Source organism: Nansenia antarctica (assembly GCF_963989245.1).
Source record: "Nansenia antarctica genome assembly, chromosome: 4".
Lineage (NCBI taxonomy): Eukaryota > Metazoa > Chordata > Actinopteri > Argentiniformes > Microstomatidae > Nansenia > Nansenia antarctica.
The window spans coordinates 5,645,431-5,667,930 of NC_137689.1; the positions used below are offsets into that span (position 1 = coordinate 5,645,431).

A 22,500-nucleotide genomic window follows, 5' to 3' on the forward strand; every position below is an offset into this window, starting at 1 on the left:
ATTTCAGTATATGTCTCTAGGATAAAGAGCGACCCCTCTGATTGTAGACTTTGATTTAGATTTTATTTAAGGATCTCTATTAGAAGCACACGGATGTACCTCTACTCTTCCTGGGGTCCTGAACATAGAAAATACAGACATACAGACATAATAAATGTACAATCTACAAAAGATAAAAATACACTCAGTCAAGCTAAGTGTCTATAGTAAAAACATTGTCCTGACGTGTCGATTCATCCTGACGCTGAGTGACTTATTTAAGTGTCTTCTCTCCTCCTTCAGTACTTCAACTACCTGTACTCCTACAAGATGCCAGGAGACATCAAGAACTGGGTGGACGCCCACATGAACTGTGAGGACATCGCCATGAACTTCCTGGTGGCCAACATCACCGGCAAGGCCCCCATAAAGGTACGCTCATTCACCCATTCACACACACATTCACACACACATTCACACACCAATGGCGGCCAAGCTACCATGCAAGGCGCCAGTCCGCTCATTGGGAGCAATTTGGGGTTCAGTGTCTTGCCCAAGGACACCTCGACATGTGGCCAGCCGGGGTTTGAACCGCTGATCTGCTGAACTTGCGATCATTAGACACCGGCTCTACCTCCTGCGCCACAGCTGCCCCATGTTATTAAAATACAGCAAGAGGAGGATAGTAGGAAAATAAAAATGACAATGAATGAAAGCAAATATCAGAAGTAAATAGATAAAACATTCAACAAGACAATAGTTTATGGATAAAAGACATTGATAGAAGTGTTTGATCAATCAACTGCTGCAAAACATGAAGGTTTTTAGCTTAGATTTAAATATTTGTAGGGCTTGGGCCTGTTTGTTTTCTTCAGGGAGTTTGTTCCAGGAGCACACAGCAGCGTGACTGAAAGCTGCTGCCAACTCTCAGCTACAGTACCAGTCAAAAGGTTGGGACGCACTTCCCCCATGCAATTGAATGGGAAACTGTGTCCAAACTTTTGCCTGGTACTGTATGTCTGTATAGGAGGAACATAACCGTATAGAATGCAGTAGTTCTGACAGTCCCAGTGCTCTGTCTCTGATCAGTTCTCACCTCCCCCCCAGCCCACCCCCCCAAACCTCCCCACCACCCCCCCAACCGCCTCCCTAGCTGTGTGAGCGTGCCCAGGTGCGGAGGGCTCTAGAGCCCAGCCTTAACCCCTCTTATCTGGGTGTCACTCACGGCCACTCCCCCTCAGAGTCTGTTTTCCTAGGCTCACCAGGGCTCACACACACTCACACACACACACACTCACACATATATATGCACGCGCACGCACGCACACGCACACACACACGCACACGCACACGCACACACACTCACACATATATATGCACGCACACGCACGCACGGATGCACACACATACACACACATGTACACACACACACGCACGTATGCACGGCCGCACACACACACACACATATAGGCACGCACGCACACACACACACATAACACACACACACGCGGACACGCACACGCACACACACGCACGCACGCACACACACACACACATGCACACACACACATGCACACACACACACACATTCACACACCCTACCACCAAAGCCATAGCCCTATTCTACCCTCCCTGCGCCTGCCTGCCACTAGCCCCCCACACATCCATCCATCCCACATATCCCACACATCCACCCCTCCCCCACCCTGGTCTGGAGGCTAGCGCGTGGATATCTGCAGGGGGTGGTGTGTGTGTGTGTGGGGGGGGGGGGGGGGAGCGTAAGACGGAAGAAGGCAATATATCACTCCTTTAATGAGCGGAGAGCTTTTTCTCCCTGGCATGCCAGCGCACACACAGCACTTTAGCTAGGAGACACTTCAGCTAGCAGACTCTTTAGCTAGCAGAGACTTTAGCTAGCACACTCTTTAGCTAGCACACTCTTTAGCTAGCAGACACTTTAGCTAGCAGACACTTTAGCTAGCAGACACTTTAGCTAGCAGACACTTTAGCTAGCAGACACTTTAGCTAGCAGACACTTTAGCTCCCAGCACTGCTCATCCACACTTAGGGACTCATATCAGGTTATTGTTGTTGTTTTTTGTTCCATTTTTGTTCAAATGGAGTGTGACTTCCACACTACTACAGTTTTTTTAGGCTTTTTTTCTTCAGCATGGGCTCAGAGATATGATTTATTTTTGTATGTATTTCTTTGTCACTGACGTACATAGAGGGCCATCATTTCAGACTAAGAGATAATGTATTGCATTTCGTTGTATAGTACTTGTACTCTGTGATGACAATAAAGTTGAATCTAGTCTAATCTAATCTAGTAATGCCCCCCCCCCCTTCTGCTTCCCTTCATCCAGGTGACGCCCAGGAAGAAGTTCAAGTGTCCAGAGTGCACGGCCATCGACGGCCTGTCCCTGGACCAGACTCACATGGTGGAGAGGTACCGTACTGTCTCCTCACCACCTAGCTAGCCTGTGACTTCTTTATGTGTCACATCTGTACATACTACATACACACAGAGGGAGAACCTTATCTGTTCATATATGTGACTGCTCCTGGTGTTTCTGGACACCTCTCGGAAATGAGAAAGACGTCAAATTCGTCTTTAATTTTTTTTTTTTTTTTTTTTTTGATTTTCGTTTTTTTAGCTAACATTCAACTCGAAGATGTGAAGTACCCACTCGTTATTTTTCCGAACAGTTTTACGTTCATTAAATAAGTGTAATCTATAACACAATGACTTCGTTTCTTGTTGTTTGATGGGGATTCATTATCTTTGATGGGGATTTTCTGTGCTTAGTGATTTCCGGTGTAGCAACTTTCAAATACTCATGTCGTCTTCAATTTGTTTCCGATTTCAATGTATGATGCATCATTTGAAAGCTTACAATCTGTAGTTTAAGCACATGTAAAAGACTGAAAAATGATTTCGCCTACAGGTAGCCCTTTTCATTGGGCTGTGTCACATATGTGACACGTTCTAATGCTTTGGTCCTCATATCGGGATCTGATGTAATGTTCTGACTTGTGAATACATTTCCGCGTTGTTGAAAATCAATGACACCTGATCGCTGGTCAACTAACACAGCTTGTTTTGTGAGCCTGCTAACAATGTAAAGTAGTGTTATAGTTACCTAGGTAGCAGTGGGGATTACTCACCGAATCCATTGCGTTGCAGTATTTTGGATTGACTAGCGAGTTTGTGTCGTGATTCTCAACAACGTTGAAACGTAGTTCTGTGTTGCAAAAGAAAAGTCTGAACATTTTGAACGGTTGCCGATATGCGTACCAAAAGACTAGAACATGTCACATATTTGAACATAACCGTGGCCTTCCATACGTTCAACCCAATCCATTGTGGTGCAGTATTTCGGCTTGACTAGCGAGTGTGTGTTGTGATTCTTAACAATGTGTTTCAAAAGACAACTCAGAACATTTTGATTGGTTGCCGACATGCGGACCAAAAGACAAGAACGTGTCACACATCGTTTGTGTGTGGTGTTTTTGTGTGTTTTTATATGTTGTTGATTACCCCAGAATTGTAAACCAGGTGCTTTTGCCTCACCAGGTCGGAGTGCATCAACAAGTTTGCGTCGGTGTTCGGCACCATGCCCCTGAAGGTGGTGGAGCACCGCGCTGACCCCGTCCTCTACAAGGACGACTTCCCAGAGAAGCTCAAAAGCTTCCCCAACATCGGCAGTCTGTAGGCGGGCGGGACAGGCGCAGGACAGGGCCTCGACCATCCATATAGACCCTGTATCCTTTAGTTCAGGACCACATCTACTGTTCTTCCTCTTAGGATATTTTTACTCACTGTCGTGTAAAACTCTCTCTGAACATCATTGCCGATCTCCGGAGCGTGTGGTGTGTGTGGGGTTGAGGTTGGGCGACCTGTATAGTAACTCTACCTGTTCATGAACTGTCCTGAAGAGAACTGATGAAGGGGAGGAGAGACTGGTGTTTTCACTGGCTGTCTCGTCAGAGCCGACTGATGATACTGTGGTGTGACTGATGGATGGAGGGATGGATGGATGGATGGAGAGATGGAGAGATGGAGGGATGGATGGAGGGATGGAGAGATGGAGGGATGGATGGAGAGATGGATTGAGGGATTGAGACTGGAACCCCTGCCGACCACTGCTGCTGTGTTTGAGCCGGAGGCCCCGTGGGCTCTCTGGCTGGTCTGGGATCAGTGTATATATCTATAACTCCCAGCAGTGCTTGCAGACGCTGTAGCAGACGGTGAGAGATGCCGCCATGTCTGGGGCTGTGAGGGTCACGGAGGTTTGGATCGAGGTCACGCAAATAATCTTTCTAACTGTTCAGTTACAACTTTTTATATTTAAATAGGCTGACTGTCTATGGCAGACCCTCCCCGCAGATTGGTGTCTTTTAAATAGATCTGATAAAGGCCACTGTTGAAGAGAGGATGATCACAGTGTTTTAGCAATATCGATATTATGGTCCAACACCCACAATTCAGCATATGATGCTCATGTTACTGGAGTATGCAGCGATACTGAGACTAACATGTCACCTGCGACGATCAATTGCCATGAACCTTGGCAAAAAACGTGTCTCACAAATTGACAGTAGCTTGTTTGCAGGTATAGTGTGTTGGTTTAATTACAACGCAGGTGGAATCTGTCAAAATGCAATTGTTAATAATTATTGATTTACACTCCTGCTGTTGGGTAAATTATGTCTATATGAAAATAAAAATAAAATATTTCCAAATCTAAATTCAAAGTAATAAAAAAACGGTTATGATAGTATGACGTTTATTAAATGTTTTATTTGTATGACGACGATCAGTGTGTGACCCTCACAGCCCTAGCCGTGTGTGTGTGGCGGGGGATGTACATTACATGCTTGTGTGAACCAGTAGAGATAATATATCCTGTGTAATTTAACACTAACTCTATTATTGTCTTTGTCTTTATGAGTATGCATTTTAAACACAAGCTCTGGTGTTGGAGGGAGCTTCGAAAGGTCATTTGGTCATTTCAGAACACCACTTATTTCATGTGGTTAATATGAGCGCTACAAAGGTGCGTGGTGAGCAGCAGAAAGGACATATCATACATAGTGGTGGAGTATGTTTGAGTATGTCCTGGATATGATTGTACTGCTAACCTCTCTTCCAGATGTTTTTAAACATGTACATCACCTTTAAATTATTGCTGTAACGTGGCCTGGGGTGGTCCAGTGGTCTAGCCCCGCGGTCTACAGTGCACGCGTATGCCCATGTCGGTATGGATTCAAACCCGGCCCCATGCCCTGCTGACATGCCCTCGTCTCTTACTCCTTGACTGCCCCGCTCAGAAACAAATAACCTTTAAAAATGTTATTTTTATTGCTGTAACAACTAAATTAAGTAGTCTTTTTAGTTGTACAATGGCCCAAAAGTATTCTGTTATTTTGTAATCTTAATTTTTTTTTCTGTCTCCCAAAAGTATTGTTTATGTACTAGCATTTCAAGTGTCAAACCATTTTGGAAAATGTCAATATTGCTTTTTGTTTTGTTTTTTACTTTCATAAAGAGTAGTGTGTTATAAATAAGATGTTTCAAAACAGTTATATTGTAAAATATAAGGACTTTGTAAGAAAACTGTCTGAATACATGCTAAATAAACATCATGATTCATGGCGTTGTGTTCATGTGTTTTTGTGTGTGTTCGTGTGTGTGTGTCTTTGTCTGTGTCTGTGTCTGTGTATGTGTTCTCGCGTTCTCGCGTGTGTTTGTGCGTGTGTTCGTTTGTGCATGAGTGCGTGTGTGAGTATGTACATACAGTAGAATCCCCCTACTGTATATGCGGCCTCCTCTCTGTCCTCCATTCTGAGGCCGTGGCTCTGACCAGACCCTTTGTGACAGAGTCAGGCTGTTTGTGACAGAGGAGTCAGGCTGTTTGTGACAGTGAGAGCCAGGCTGTTTGTGACAGAGGAGTCAGGCTGTTTGTGACAGAGGAGTCAGGCTGTTTGTGACAGAGTCAGGCTGTTTGTGACAGAGTCAGGCTGTTTGTGACAGAGAGAGTCAGGCTGTTTGTGACAGAGTCAGGCTGTTTGTGACAGAGGAGTCAGGCTGTTTGTGACAGAGAGAGCCAGGCTGTTTGTGACAGAGTCAGGCTGTTTGTGACAGAGGAGTCAGGCTGTTTGTGACAGAGGAGTCAGGCTGTTTGTGACAGAGGAGTCAGGCTGTTTGTGACAGAGGAGTCAGGCTGTTTGTGACAGAGAGAGTCAGGCTGTTTGTGACAGAGGAGTCAGGCTGTTTGTGACAGAGAGAGTCAGGCTGTTTGTGACAGAGTCAGGCTGTTTGTGACAGAGGAGTCAGGCTGTTTGTGACAGAGTCAGGCTGTTTGTGACAGAGAGAGTCAGGCTGTTTGTGACAGAGAGAGTCTGGCTGTTTGTGAGCCAGGCTGTTTGTGACAGAGAGAGTCTGGCTGTTTGTGACAGAGGAGTCAGGCTGTTTGTGACAGAGCCAGGCTGTTTGTGACAGAGGAGCCAGGCTGTTTGTGACAGAGAGAGTCAGGCTGTTTGTGACAGAGAGAGAGTCAGGCTGTTTGTAGCACCACTGTTCAGACTGGCCCGCTGTCACCTGTTGCTACGATACGCTCCCTAATCCGCCCTGTACAATGTCAACGGTTCAAAAGGCCACTGTTGTTAGTATTTTTGTCGACAATTAGCGTGACATTCCCGTGGGTTGTGCGATCTCATTTCGGCGCTTATGTCTCTTCAAAGAGACAACAATACAGAGGCATTTTTGGGATGTGACACAATGGCGGTATTGTCATTGTGAGGTGGACAGTGTGAAGCGTGTGCTCTACGAGCTATTCTGGGCGATGTCTTTAGCATTGCTAGGGGACGCAGTCAAAATCTATTGTCTTTATGGGGGACTAAGAACCCTCCAAAACCTGGCCAAGATGATGGTGTGTATGTTAAAGAACCTCACCTAGTGACAGGGTCATTCTAGCATCACTACCATACAGTAACAGTGGCAATGGTCCTACTGGCACAGACCTTTTGCTAGCATATCAGCCTAGTAGAGCTCTCAGGTCTTCTGACGCTGCTTTTCTCTGTGTACCACATGTACAAAAGAAGAGATTTGGTGAGGCTCTATTCTCTTTTTGTGCACCCAAATTGTGGAATGCACTGCCAGTTTACATTAGGGATGCAACCACAGCAAATATGTTCAAGTCAAGACTAAAAACCCATCTTTTTAATATTGCCTTTAAATGACTAAATAATTACATTATGATTATATAATGATTAAAACACTTTGAGCTGCAACGTTTGCAGGAAAAGTGCTATACAAATAAAAAAGTTATTATTATTATTATTATTATTATTATTATTATTATCACTACCATACAGTAACAGTGGCAATGGTCCTACTGTGCCCAATACAGACATCATCTTTGTCTCGGACGGCTTGTGTTGTACAGTAGACATAAGGCCAATGTACACGGCGTGCGATTTTGTCGCACGACAACATTCGATTCTCAGCCTGCCTGGTCCGACTTCGGTGGTGTGAATTGAGATTCAAATGTTGTCGTGCGACAATATCGCATCGTGTGCATTGTCTCATTCAAAACAATGGAATCGAATTTGCGGTGCGACAAAATCGCACGCCGTGTGCATTGGCCTATAGACATCAAATGTATAGAAAATATAAATGTAGAGTTGTATGATCTCACCCCTTCACTAAGTGATTTATTTTTGTTTAAATAGATTTAGAAGGAAACACAGGAAGTCAGATTTAGCAGGGTAATGTTTAATTCCACCTCATGGCAATTGAAGCAGCTGCACTTGAAATGATCTATGTATCTTTGGGTGGTGTTTGATTTTTTTTTTTATCTTTACAAGTTTGACTGTTTTTCTTAAATAAGTCTGTGTAGTATGTAACGAACACATTTCACCCTTGATGCTAGTAAAACCATTTCTATAATATTATGTAAGTGCAATAACTTACTGTACTATAATAACCACACAAAATATATATGAGAACATGAACACAAGTAAAAGCATACCATCATTATTTAAAACAGCGTACAACATCGCTTAATGCTACAGAAACCTTGAAATTGTCCATAATATACCAGTTTGTTTAATCAATCCAAAAACATTCCTCCATACAAGAAAGATCACACACACACACACACACTCACCCTTACACTCATACACAGACACACACACACTCACCCTTACACTCATACACAGACACACACACACTCCACACTTACAAGAAATCACTTACAAGAAATCTCACAAAGATAAACGAATACTTTATATCAAATTAGTAACGTTTTCAAGGGTCTTTTAACATTGTAAATCAGTCCAATTTACATAGCAACAAAACAAAACAATATACATGCACACACAACAACACACAAAGTTTTATATTAGAACAATTATCATTTAACTTTGATTGCCCTGTTTCAGTAGTATTAGAAATTAAAGGGGGGATGGTGTGGAAGATGACATCATCACTGACTGACTGCTCCATGAGCTGATAAACATATCAGTTTCTCAATACTGTCCTTTTTTAAACATCTGATCATTTAGTTTTTATCTTACAGGTCCTATATGCTCTGATATACCTTAACTAGAGTAGATGAGAATATGTACATATCAATCTGTGGTTTGTTTAGAACTTCGCTTGATACTTTGGCTGTTCTGCAGGCTGAAACAACGCGCTTCCTGCTTTTGTCATTTCAATCTGTCGTTGATAATCAACAAGCTCTGTAGATAACGCAGATAAGAGAAAGAAAAAAAACGTCTATAAATAAAGAAATGACAACGTCTCAGAGAACAAGATGACACTGGTAAACAAAGCGGACTCTGTGTTGACCTGAGCTTCCAGTAATGTGTGCAGTCCAGCCCTGTCCAGAGAGACAGATACTTAGTCAGAGAGACAGAGAGAGAGCCTTAGTCAGAGAGACAGAGAGAGAGAGCCTTAGTCAGAGAGACAGAGAGAGAGAGAGAGAGAGAGCCTTAGTCAGAGAGACAGAGAGCCTTAGTCAGAGAGACAGAGACAGAGAGAGAGAGCCTTAGTCAGAGAGAGAGAGAGCCTTAGTCAGAGAGACAGAGAGAGAGAGCCTTAGTCAGAGAGAGAGAGAGAGAGAGAGAGCCTTAGTCAGAGAGACAGAGACAGAGAGAGAGAGAGAGAGCCTTAGTCAGAGAGACAGAGAGAGAGAGAGAGAGAGCCTTAGTCAGAGAGACAGAGAGAGAGAGAGCCTTAGTCAGAGAGAGAGAGAGAGAGAACCTTAGTCAGAGAGACAGAGAGAGAGAGAGAGAGAGAAAAACTTAGTCAGAGAGACAGAGAGAGACAGGGCCTTAGTCAGAGAGACAGAGACAGAGACAGGGCCTTAGTCAGAGAGACAGAGACAGAGAGAGAGAGACAGAGAGAGACAGGGCCTTAGTCAGAGAGACAGAGACAGAGACAGGGCCTTAGTCAGAGAGACAGAGACAGAGACAGAGAGACAGGGCCTTAGTCAGAGAGACAGAGACAGGCCAACGTAGCTGGAGCACAGGCGGCTCTGTCTGTCCTGTCACACAATCCCACAATCCCCCCCTGCCCACAGATGTCCCAGTGTTAATTGAAAAGCCTGCCTGGCTGTGGTGAGGATGAGAGGATGATACCCTCTGTGGCGGAGAGAGAGAGAGAGAGAGGTGGGAGGGGGGGGCAGGTCAGCAGTCGGGCCGAAGGAGAGAGCGGAGAGAGAGGCGAGGGAGAGGGATGGGGGGGGGCTTCTTTTTGAAAGCGGAGCCATGACAGCTGAGGGGAAGCATGTGCGAGGCATGTTTGTTTTGCATTTACCCCCCCGGGCGCAGCTGTGTGCACTGTCCTTTTCCCAGAACACCCGGGAACGCCACGAACCCCGCTTCGTTTCGGGGCTCAGGGCCTCGCGCCCTCCCCGGCAACCCCTTAGCAACCCCCTCAGCGAGGCCTACGAGACCACAGGGGGCCCCTAGCTCCGTGTTTTGAGAGGAACTCCTCCGAGCGAAGAGAGAGAGAGAGAGAGAGACACACACAGGCCTTGTCGTCAGCGACGTGGACATACCAATAACGTACATTAGACTTGAAACGCCACATTTAAAAAAAACGTCTTTAATCTGAGACTTTTCCGTTTGGAAACTGTTTTCTGGATATGCTGACAGCTCATACTCTGAAGGGGTCGTTTTGACCCCACTGTTTTCTGGATATGCTGACAGCTCATAACCAGCTCTGAAGCCTGGTTAATAAATAGTAGTGTTCTGGTAGTGCTACAGTACCCAGTAGAGAGGGGGGGGGGGTATCTGGTTCACATTAGGAGCGTAGAGGTGGTGTGTCTCTGCCTACGGTGTAGTAAGGGGGGGGGGGATCGGGTTACCAGATGTATTGAAGCTTTTGTTTGGACTTGGATCTAAATCCGACCGCAGTGAAAACAGAAAGCCCCGTAATGCGCATAATATGGCCGGAGCACGCCTTCTATTCCTGTCACTTCCCCCCGATCGTGACACGGGGTGAACGGAGGCACGGGTGCCCTTTACACCCCCCCGCATTGTTCCATGAACCACCGACTGAGGCACAGAGGGGGGGCAGAGGGGGAGGGGGGGGGGTCCGGTTGTTGCTGGGGTGTCTGTGTGTGAGGAGGGGGGTTCATGGAAGAAGGAATTGGATCTCCATCCTGGCATGCTGGTGGTTTTTCTTGAAATGGTCCTGCGTCCTCGAACCCTGTGCCAAGAAGTTAATGAAGAAGAAGGGCTCTAAATTCGGCCCGCTCAACCCCAAGTCACCCCCCTTAAAGCTATCAGGAGTCTAGCCCCCTGTGGAAGATGAGGACATTCTAACAACATACTCCATCGCCATACTCTCTTATCATGTTGCTGTGACCTAGCCCTAACGTCTTGGTAACAGTATGTACTGGGCTGTAATGTACTAGGCTAGCCTGATGTACGGTACATACGTTTCTAGACGCTTAGCTGTTTCACAGCTCTCTGCTATCCCATCTTCCTCACAGCCCAACGCTCTGACACCTCTCTCACATACGAGGCCCTCTCTCCTCTCCTCTCTCCCCCTCTTCACATCCTCGACACCAGTGGTTCTCAAACCTCTCCTCGGGGTCCCCCAGCCGCTCCACATATTTGATCTGTTCCACCACCAGCACACCTGATTCAACTACCGTAATCAAGTACAAATCACTTGTGGTGGAACAGATCAAATGTGGAGCGGCTGGGGGTCCCCGAGGAGAGGTTTGAGAAGCACTGCTCTACACACTGTCAGGATGTTCACGTGTTCCTCTAACATCGTATGGGACGTGTAGAGTACCACGTTGGTTTTGGAACGGAGCGTAGCCGCTAAGTGCTCGGAGAAGGCTATCCTCTTAGAAGAAAATAAACGGGGGGGAGCAAGAGGAGTCGGAGGAAAGTTTTTCCCAAGTCCATCAATCGGCAGCCACACCGAAGCGTGGCCAGACACTCCTCTGCCTCAACAAACAGTCACCAGAGACTTGCTTTAAAAGTCCTCTCCAAGTGGAGAGAGACCAGGGTTTGACCTGTATAAAACTGACTGGCGGCTTCTTCTGCGTGGAGAGAAACTTAACACTTCTAACAAAAGTACTTTGACGTGGCTGTCGACTGGTTAGACCCTGAAGCCAAAGTGTGACAGAATGGGAAGTGAGGACATAATTTGGACGGAACAGTGGAGAACATTGACAGGCATTGACAGGCGTATAGTGTGGTGTATTATAATAATTCCTCCCTCAGTAACACAGTCGGTGTAATCTCCACTGCCTCTCCTCCATCTTTCCGTGTTATTCCTGGCGGCCATTACTGTAGGGCACCTTTCCTGTAATACCTCTGAGTGGAAATGTGAGGTGTAGGGAATGCCAGGGGGAGGAAATGGCATGTCCACTTTGAATTCTCCCTCCCGGAAAAAAACAGAAGTGAGCCTGTCTGGCTGGATGGTGGATGGCGCTCCCCGGCCCCCCCCCCCCCTGCTGCGCCCCCTCTCTCACACTCCCACACGGCACTTCCTCCTCCTCCGTACCCCCCCCCCCCCAGGCCCAGAGACGGTCCATCAGAGGAGCCAGGCCAGCGGGACAGGTAGAGCCCTCCGTCTACCTACCCCTCCCCCCCTCCCCACACTAAAACAAACCATGGCTCTTTTCTCTCCGATATTCAAATAGTTGGAAACTATTAATGTTACGTTTGTTTAGTGCTGCTGACCGTGCAAGACAGAAGTGGGTCAGGTCCCCTCTTTGCAATTCTTCAGAATTCGAAATTCCTTCTCTGACCTCTTCGAGAAACAGATTTTTCCCCTCCTGTGTTCTTTGAGTTTGGTTAGACCAGAGATCAGATCAGCTTTGTTCTAGACTGTTCTATCCTAGACATCGACACCCTTCTGCCTGTAAACCTGAATGTAGATGCTGATATATAATGTAGTAGACTATCAGGTCAGCTGTGGAAAGGGAACAAGGAGCAATGGATCAATGTGTTTCTAAGTCAGTGAGGGGGGTCAGGGACTCTATGACAAGACCACGGTCGATATGAATGAATGAAAAGAAAAAAACGCACACTTAAAATCTTAAATACTAGAAAAGAAGAAAAACAAAACAAAAAACAACAGCACCTGAACAGAAAAAAAAAGCTATATTGACACTCAACAGCAGGTGTATTAGCGCACACGTCTCAAACTCTGTACAAACAGCTTTACCTGTATTTCGTGAATAAGTGCAGGGATTGGTTCAAATCTATTCTGCTTCTTTCTCTTTTTTTTTTCTTTTCCGTTTCTTTTGTTTAGTGTATTAAACTCTAACCACCACAAGTTGTTTCCCACAAGCCACCAGTCCATTGGTCTTTTGGGAGATAGGCTCTGATAGTCGTTTTACTGTGAGTTTCCCGCTTCTTCTCAACCACACACTTAACTGACTGTAGTTGCTCTGTTCCCTGTGGCTAATCGCTGGTCTCCCGCCAGAGTCCTCCATGTCCAGATTTCTTAGGCCACGTAAAATTCTCTTGTCTCCTCCTTCTGCGGTCTTGGCTGACCAGCAATTTGGCTTGTTGCAATGGCTTTTATTATGGCTTTTTTTCTCATCGTTATATTAGATATCGTCACTACTGCTGCTGTTGTGATAGTTTAAACAGATTTTCTTCCTCTCTTTCTCCGTTTGTTTGTTGTGGTGGGGTCGGTTCAGACGTGGTGGTGGTGGAGGACCCCCCCCCTCTCGGAGGACCCCCACCCCCCCTCCTCCCCTCCTTGCCCTGCTCCCATGGGGGGGGCGGGTGGGCATCATGTTGCCCAGGAGATGGCTGCGCTGTGCTCCTTGGCCTTCATGCGCAAGGCGGCGATACTGGAGGACTTGCGGTCGGGGTCCATTGAGTTGAGGTCGTAACCGTTGACGACGCCCGTGCCCATGCCCCCGTGGACCCCCTGTACCCCGAACAGGCTGCCCATGTGCGTCTGTCCCATGTGGCCCCCGGGGCCCCCCGGCACGCCCAGGAAGTCGGGGACCCCGCTGGAGGCGTGGGGGTGAGGGGTCATGCAGGAGGTCACAGGGTCACAGGGCACCACGCAGCCTGGCACAGGAGAGGCACCGCTGCCCCCGCCGATCCATGAAGGGTTCTGGATCTGAGAGAGAGAGAGAGAGAGAGAGAGAGGGAGAGAGAGAGAGAGGGGGGGGGGAGAGAGAGAGAGGGGGGGGGGAGGGAGAGAGAGGCGGAGAGAGAGAGAGAGAGGGAGAGAGAGAGAGAGGGGGGGAGGGAGAGAGAGAGGGAGGGAGGGAGAGGGAGAGAGAGAGAGGGATAGAGAGAGAGGGATAGAGAGAGAGAGAGAGAGAGAGGGGGGGGAGAGAGAGAGAGGGAGAGAGAGGGGGGGGAGGGAGAGAGAGAGAGAGACAAGGTCACTTAACATGACAGAGGATTCATCTCTTACTGAAAATAGTAGGCCCACACTGTTAATAATAATAATAATATCTTGGTTTTATATAGCACCTTTCACAAACCCAAGGACGCTTTACAGATGACAAAGTCAGACAGACAAAACACAGAGACAGCGACAGCAACTAAACTAGGGGCCAAAGGCCTTGGTGAACAGATGGGTTTCGAGGGCTGATTTGAAGGTGTCCAGGGTAAGGGGCTTTGCGGATCACTGTGGGGAGAGAGTTCTGTGTTTTGTGGCGGCCCTCAGGCCCTGTCTGTGTAACCCTTATTTCCTAACTAAGCAGGTAGGCTACCCGCTGGGCAGGGCTGGAGCCCAATCAGGATGATTAGGGGCAGCTGACTGGGTCTCCTGAGTAGAGCTTAAAAGGCGCTCCAGTCCACCAGCTCTCCCGTTCTCTCCACCGGCACCATTATATTTCTGTCGGCTTTTGTTTTGTTATCTTAGGGTTACTGTACAACACCCTCCTCATCATACTTTCCACTGCATTCACTCACTTACACTACTGACACACTGATCATCATACCCCATTGGATTATTGTTCAGTTTGGCCGACTTCTTTAGTTATATTAAATTCTTGAATATTTCGATCATAATACGGTGTGTGTGTGTCCCTTTTTGTTATGGTCCAGAGCCAGGCCGTAACACTGTTCTCATAGGGTGGAATCCCGACTCGATATCAGTGCGCGTGTAAGTCAAACAATTGCGCAGATTTCCCGACAACGACGCATTAGATTTCTGAGCCAGGTGCACGGATCTGGAGTCAGGATTCCACCCTAAAGGATCTGCCAAGTCCACTTGAACGTGGTTCCAAGGATTGATCAGTTCCAAGTGGACCGTGGAGGCCCGGGCCATGAATGAAATACTATTTAGGATATTACAGGAGACGGACATCCACGTTTTAATGTTGAAACTGCTTAGTGAACTTAATGTGATGTAGCTTTGTTTGCCTGTGCTGGATGAGCATTCAAAAGGCACCATTGGTGGTCCTGGGGTGGTCCAGTGGTCTAGCACCATGGCCTGGGGTGGTCCAGTGGTCTAGTACTAGTACCATGGCCTGGGGTGGTCCAGTGGTCTAGCACCATGGCCTGGGGTGGTTCAGTGGTCTAGCACCATGGCCTGGGGTGGTCCAGTGGTCTAGCACCATGGCCTGGGGTGGTCCAGTGGTCTAGCACCATGGCCTGGGGTGGTCCACTGGTCTAGCACCATGGCCTGGGGTGGTCCAGTGGTCTAGCACCATGGCCTGGGGTGGTCCAGTGGTCTAGCACCATGGCCTGGGGTGGTCCAGTGGTCTAGCACCATGGCCTGTGGTAGTCCAGGGGTCTAGCACCACGGCCTGGGGTGGTCCAGTGGTCTAGCACCATGGCCTGGGGTGGTCCAGTGGTCTAGCACCATGGCCTGGGGTGGTCCAGTGGTCTAGCACCATGGCCTGGGGTGGTCCAGTGGTCTAGCACCATGGCCTGGGGTGGTCCAGTGGTCTAGCACCATGGCCTGGGGTGGTCCAGGGGTCTAGCACCATGGCCTGGGGTGGTCCAGTGGTCTAGCACCATGGTCTGGGGTGGTCCAGTGGTCTAGCACCATGGCCTGGGGTGGTCCAGGGGTCTAGCACCATGGCCTGGGGTGGTCCAGTGGTCTAGCACCATGGCCTGGGGTGGTCCAGTGGTCTAGCACCATGGCCTGGGGTGGTCCAGTGGTCTAGCACCATGGCCTGGGGTGGTCCAGTGGTCTAGCACCATGGCCTGGGGTGGTCCAGGGGTCTAGCACCATGGCCTGGGGTGGTCCAGTGGTCTAGCACCATGGCCTGGGGTGGTCCAGTGGTCTAGCACCATGGCCTGGGGTGGTCCAGTGGTCTAGCACCATGGCCTGGGGTGGTCCAGTGGTCTAGCACCATGGCCTGGGGTGGTCCAGGGGTCTAGCACCATGGCCTGGGGTGGTCCAGGGATCTAGCACCATGGTCTACATTGCACACATATGCCCATGTCGGCATGGGTTCGAATCCGGCCCATGCCCTGCTGACATGCCCTCTCTCCCTTACTTTCCTGTCTGTCTTCACTGTATCTGTCCAATATAATGAAAAAAATATGAGTGGGACTGCCCCCACTCAGAAAAAAATAACTTAAATGTATTTAATGTTTTTCTTTAAATGCATCATTGCTCTTCAGTCTCACTACACCTTTGACTGGCTGCCTCCACGTCCGTGCCCCTGTCACCCTCCTCCACAGAGGGGCCTCGCTCAGGGGGCTTATAGTGGGGGTGGAGGGGGATGTGAGGGTGGGGGTGGGGGTGGGGGTGGAGGAGAGGAGGGTCAGGTTGTGGTGCTGCCGGCTCTCATGAAGAGACCAGATGTGAGCGGAGCTGCATTCCATAGCATCGCACTTTCATATGTTACTCTCACACACACACACACACACACACACACACACGCTCGCACACACACACACACTCACACACACACACTCACGCACACATGCATGCACGGACACACATACACACACACGCATGCACGGACACACACACACAGACACACATACCCACACACACTCTCTCTCTTCCCCTCTCTCTCTCTTCCTGCCTTTTGACCTGCATATTAATAATAAATGTTGGGGGGCTGTGGGGGGGTTGCGGGGGTGTTGTGGGGGTCAGTGTGAGGGTGTGTCAGGTCTGTCAGTGGAGCCACGCTGACCTCCCTCTCTGGGGAACTGATAGAGCCTCCGGTGGTGTGTGTGTGTGTGTGTGTGTCTATGTGTGTGTATGTGTGTGTGGGGGGGGATTATATATATATAATCCTGAAGTCTTTTGTCCCTCCACAGCATCCTTACAGTGCAGAGGTCCCTTCTCTCAGACCTACCTGTACATAGTTGTCATATAGACGTACCTGTGTATAGTTGTCATATAGACGTACCTGTGCATAGTTCTCAGGGCGGGTGAGGAGGGGCAGTTCGTAGGCGGTAGAGAAGTGCGTCCGGACCTGCTGCATCTGACCGAAGCGCTCCCTCTTCCTCCACTTGGCGCGCCGGTTCTGGAACCACACCTGCAGGGGTGAAAGGTCAGGGTGAAAGGTCAGGACTGAGTCGCAAAGATCCACGGGAGATGTAGTCACGTTGACAAATTATTCAGTCGTAGTTTGTAGTATTTTTACCATACCTAAATAAGGTAACTTCTTGCTCAAAAGTGTTAGAGATTCCCACAGACGTACTCTATTGGTGCGTTCGTTAAATTCGCTCTGAGAGCGCCGGAGGCGGCGCACACTGGGTTCAACGTCATCGAGTGGTCAAGTAATTTGATTGGGCAAGAGGCCGAGTTCCATGAGTGCCGATCAGATTTCCAGAGGGAATTTACGAAAGCACCCTATGTACATATTTAGATTCTCACCAAATGTGGTCTCTCGCTAAAACTCATCATATGAACCTCCACCAGAGAGATCTGATCTGATGACAAGACAATATTTGTGCTGATCATCAGATAACCAGGTCTGCTGAGAGGGGAGCGCCTGCCATGTTTCCCCCAGGCCCGGAGGCTCCGTGTGGGGGGACGGGGGGGTGGCTGAGCTGGGGGGGACTGACTTTGCTCTGGCAAGGCCTGTGTGTGTGTGTGTGTGTGTGTGTGTGTGTGTGTGTGTGTGTGTGTGTGTGTGTGTGTGTGTGAGCGAGTGTGTGTGTGTGTGTGTGTGTGTGCGTGTGCGTGTGTGTGCGTGTGTGTGTGAGTGAGTGTGTGAGTGCACGTGTGTGCATGTGTGTGAGCGAGCGTATGTGTGTGTGTGTGTGTCTGAGCGAGTGTGTGTGTGTATGTGTATGTATGTGTGTGTGTGTGTGAGCGAGTGTGTGTGTGTGTGTGTGTGTGTGTGTGTGAGCGGTGCGGCTTGTTTTTTTTCCTGAGACCTGGCTGGAGTTTGACGTATGGGGGAGCTGACAGGCCCTGTGAAGGCCTCCTCTGAGCTCCTCTCCTATCAGAACCATCAGCAGCGGGAGGTAGGGATGGAGGGATGGAGGGATGGAGGGATGGAGGGATAGAGGGAGGGAGGGGGAGACAAGGAGGAGGTATAGCCCAGAACCCTGTAAGCCTGTAAGACTGAAGCTTTGAATAATAACTTTCCACCAGATCTCAGGAGAACGCTTTCTCTGAGAGATACAAATAGCATTAATAAATATTTTATTGGAAAAAGTATCCTGATGATCACAGCCAAGGGACTATGATAATCTGCAAGACATCAATATGTGCTGAAAGGTAATGGATCAAAAGTCAAAAGGCACTGCAGTTAAAACTGCTCTTTAGGCTTAGAGTCGGAGGAGCAGCCAAGAGAATTCCATTCCATGTGATCTCTCTCTCTCTCTCTCTCTCTGCCTGCTAGATTAATCTATCTATTTATTGATTCAGTGGAGTGGATGGAGGCCTATTCAAAGAAGGAACCTCCTTTGTGTTGCAATCTTGATCCGTCACGGAGCTTGACCCTGGTTCTGGAGGATGAGCCTGTGGTTAATCAGTTTTGCGGTTTACACACAGCCATTTATGTACAATTTTCCCTATGTTAACCAAGTACACGCACGCACACACACGCACACACACACACACACACACACGCACACACACAGGCACACACACACACACACACACACATTCGGAGAGATAATTAAAAACCAACTGAAGTCATAAAGCCGTACATCTAATTCCTTAGGCAATCAGAGAAAAGAAGAAGAGAGGATGGGAGGATGAAGGGAGGATGGCCTCTAACACAGACAACGTGGAGAAGAAGAGGAGGCTTCCTTCCACCTCAGTTCTCAAAACAAAACGTTTGCAGACCCTTCGCCCCCGCCCCCCGCCCCCCCCCCCACCCCTCTCCTTTGTTTCTCTGACAGGAATAGGTCAATTTTCTCATGACAAAAGTGTGCGGTAATAACCCCTGACGTCTGAGCCTAAAAGTGTTGTTTATTGAAAGCATTATTGTGTTTAAAATTTCCATCAAAGAGGGTGAAAGTGATCTAAATAGAGTCGGCCTCAGATGGGCTTAGGCCTGGCGCCCCCCCTCCCTCCCTCCCTCCCCCCCCTCCCTCCCTCCCTCCCCCACACACACAGCGTCATCGGGTCTATCTTAGAGTGGTAATCTGATACGAGGCCTTGCTGTGATTGCACTTAATGTCAAGGCGCAGAACACTGTCCCTCAACGTCACATCATCTGTTTAGAAAGCTTTATGGACTGGGTTTGGCTGATGTACGTAGTCTATGAGTATATGGGCGATGTGTAGATATGTGATGTGATGTTAGAGCATTTTTATGCTGTTCAGTACACTGTTGGATAGCAGTGTGTCACTATATGAATTGCTAAATATTTTTGCCCTTTTTTCATTCTGTCCCTCAAATGATCGTCTTTCGTCTCTCAATTATTACGTCTTAAGTTCCTCACACCCTTCCTCCCTCGATACATCTGAGGAGGGAATTTTGGGAAATTGAAAAGTGAGATGGGAGAATGTTCAAACTGGAGCTTGTTTTCATTTTATGTTTAATTTCCTGACGCCTAAACCCCTGGCTTTGTCATATCCACCCCCGCCCCCAACCCCCCTACCCCCCCCCCCCCTTCTCTCTCTCTCTCTCTCTCTCTTTTCATCTGCCAGTGAATCCCTTCTTCAACCACAGGGAGAATAGTTCTCCACGAGACACAGATTGGGTCTTGTTAGACGAATCAACTTCCAATCCATAGCTCAAATCATATTGACCACATGAGCGTCTATCAACCGGCCAATACTGTTTGTTTTGAGTTCCGTATTCGTTGGACTCCTGTATAGAGAGAGAGGCAGGCGGGCGGGCAAAAATAATCTCTGTATTGTGCCTGGTCGGTTGTGACAGTAAGTGGTAAAGACATGGACAGCTAAAGCAGCTTAGAGACTTACTATAAAGCTTTATTTATGTTCCAGAGGTCGAGAGATACAGAGGGGGCAGAGCGAGGCCAAACTGCTTGGGTAAAAGATGCACTTTGAAGTCAAAGACCAGCTTTGAGGATCGGTAATCTACCTCTACTGTCACTCAGGGCTGTTTCAATAGCCTTGCCGAGCTAAGACGGGCACGGTACTAAACGGACCTGTCGATTGTTGATAATCACATTGACAATCCTTGTACCTTTTACAATCAACTGCCACGGCCGTTGTCTTAGCCGAGAGAGTAAACACTCCGATACTCGAGCAAAGCTTCTAACTAAATAATGTTTAAATGATTTGCTGCAATTTGGTGACTACATTTCCATCGGCCTCTCGGTGGACTCCCTATGTCCAAAACTATGGTCCAGCCCCAGAACTGAGAACTGGGGTACTGACAGAGGGAGGTAGTCTGATCTACGTGATGTTTTTGCAACCCTTGACCTGTGATCCGAGGGCTGTATCTGGAGTGCATATGACTCTAAGCTGAACCGACTTCCTCCCTTTGAAACCAGTAGACAAAAAAAGCAAACATCTCTCAGGCTAACGTTTATAGCCCGGCCGGTTTACAAGCCCTCCTTGTTCTGTCCCGTTAAACGGGCCGCAGAAAAGGACTTTCAGTTACTATCTAGAAATCTATTGTACTCGCACGCTTCGCTTAAGCTTCACCTACTGGGTTTGTTAGACGGTTTTCTTGTTAGTGTTGTAGTTTTATATCATTTTATACTGAGACATTGAAGTCTCTCTACAGTTTGGCGAATCTAGCACTCAAGGAAGGCCCATTTCCTTCCTGTAAGGGGTGGGCCAAGATCTGTGGCGCAGTGAATAATTCTGTCTGAGGACAGGGCCCATAACTTCACATAACTTGCAATCACAGATTTGTATAATATGATTGGTTCCCAAGAATAGTGACCTCATGACCAAGGACAGTTCTATAAATATGAGTCCCATCCATCGTTGGGGGCTTTTTGCTTATTGGTCTGCTCTTTTCTCTCTGCGCTCATGTGAATTTGCTTAATAAAAGGCCTCTTTGGAGACAATTGATTTAAGCTCTTTGTGCTTTATAAGTTTTACTCAATCTATTATTGTTGTCAACTGTCATTTTGAGTTGTGTGTCTTGAGATAGCATACACATGCTTTATCTCCCAAACAAGTATTTCATTGGGAAATCTATTGACGTTCGCAAAAAACACTACACTGAAAAAACCAACAGTATTGAGAGCTGTGGTTGTGCTTTTTTAGTCGGGGCAGTTGGGTTCACTTAGATGCTGAATTCATGAGCTGTGAGGGGCTTTTTTTTTTTTTTTGCGAGGTGACCTGGATATGGAGCTGAAGAGTCCTGGTCTTTGACTGACGAGGCATCTCGTGTCTTTTATCTTTTTAACTTGAGTGCTTTAAGAGGGCCGCTGGGAGAAGTCAGGCTGTAAAAAAGGCCCAGCTGAGGCAGACTTCTAGATAGCGCAGAGAGGAACAGCGTACCTTCAGAGCTCCAGGGTGATTTATAACCCCCAGGCTTCAGGGACTTCCTGTCTCTCACTAGAAGAAGAAGAAGGAGAAGGAGAAGAAGAAGGGTTTCTGGCCACTGCGCCAGACCTAGCCAAGCACATGTCATGTAAAAACCTCATTCCTGTCTGATCTCATCTCTCAATATCTTTCATGGAGTAGAGAGAGAGTTCAACTTCCAACAACTGCTCTTACTCACTGGCCCGTGATGTTTGTGTGTACAGGTATTGGCCTCTGTGTTGTGTGTGTATCGTGGGGTGTTTCCTCTGGGTGAGGAGATGTTGACTGCTGCTAACCTCACAACCTGCTGGAGGCTCATGGGAAGGTTTTCACACCTACCCTGGAGACCACGGGAGGGACGCATTCTTCCTTGGACAGGATGTTAATGAAAGAAAAACAGAGTGAATCCAGGGGCTTTCGGGCGACTTTGTCTACGCACGTGTGTGTGTGTGTGTGTGTGTGTGCGTGTGCGTGTGTGTTTGTCTGTCTCTGTATGTGTGCGTGCGTGTGTGTGTGTGTCTGTCTGTCTCTGTATGTGTGCGTGTGTGTGTGTGTGTGTCTGTTTCTGTGTGTGTGTGTGTGTGTGTGAGATTCTATGTCTGTGTATCTGTGTGTGCGTGCACGTGTGTGTGTCTGTCTCTGTATGTGTGCAGCATGTGTGTGTGTCTGTGTCTGTGTCTGTCTGTGTGTGTGTGTGTGTGTGTGTGTGTGTGTGTGTGTGCGCGTGTGTCTGTGTGTGTGCGTGTCTGTCTCTGTATGTGTGCGTGCACGTGTGTGTGTGTGTCTGTTTCTGTATGTGTGTGTGTGTGTGTGTGTGTCTCTATGTGTGTGTGTGTGTGTGTGTGTGTGTGTGTGTGTGTGTGTGTGAGCCTGTGTGTCTCTATGTGTGTGTGTGTGTGTGTGTGTGTGTGTGTGTGAGAGTCTGTGTGTCTCTGTGTGTGTGTGTGTGTGTGTGTGTGTGTGTGTGTGTGTGTGTGTGTATGTATGTGTGTGTGTGCTTGGAGCAGGTCACATCGTCTACATCCACCGGTGCAGGAATGCAGCGGTCTGGTCTGTCATGGAGGATTATATGCAAATCAGCAGGAAGGTCACCGGAAAGGTTCTAGGTTGGTGCCGTAGGTTAGCAGAGCTGAGCTGGTTCACAGGGTCAGGAGTCCAGGAGTTCAGGTGTCGGTTACAGACCCAGAC

At 48.0% G+C, this 22,500-nt stretch overlaps 2 protein-coding genes across 2 annotated transcripts in view; one reads left to right on the forward strand and one right to left on the reverse strand.

Annotated features, from left to right (window-relative positions):
- Positions 1-5,600, forward strand: part of ext2 (exostosin glycosyltransferase 2) — a 36,176-nt gene extending 30,576 nt beyond the window's left edge. The window contains exons 13-15 of the mRNA XM_080529830.1: positions 283-411; positions 2,346-2,428; positions 3,557-5,600. Of these exons, the coding sequence (XP_080385956.1) occupies positions 283-411; positions 2,346-2,428; positions 3,557-3,695 (351 nt within the window). The 3' untranslated portion in view covers positions 3,696-5,600. The remainder of the gene's footprint in view (positions 1-282; positions 412-2,345; positions 2,429-3,556) is intronic.
- A 7,658-nt stretch (positions 5,601-13,258) lies between these two features.
- Positions 13,259-22,500, reverse strand: part of alx4a (ALX homeobox 4a) — a gene marked incomplete at both ends in the record, with an annotated part of 26,302 nt that continues 17,060 nt past the window's right edge. The window contains 2 exons of the mRNA XM_080529841.1: positions 13,259-13,597; positions 16,809-16,937. Coding sequence (XP_080385967.1) covers positions 13,259-13,597; positions 16,809-16,937 — 468 coding nt within the window. The remainder of the gene's footprint in view (positions 13,598-16,808; positions 16,938-22,500) is intronic.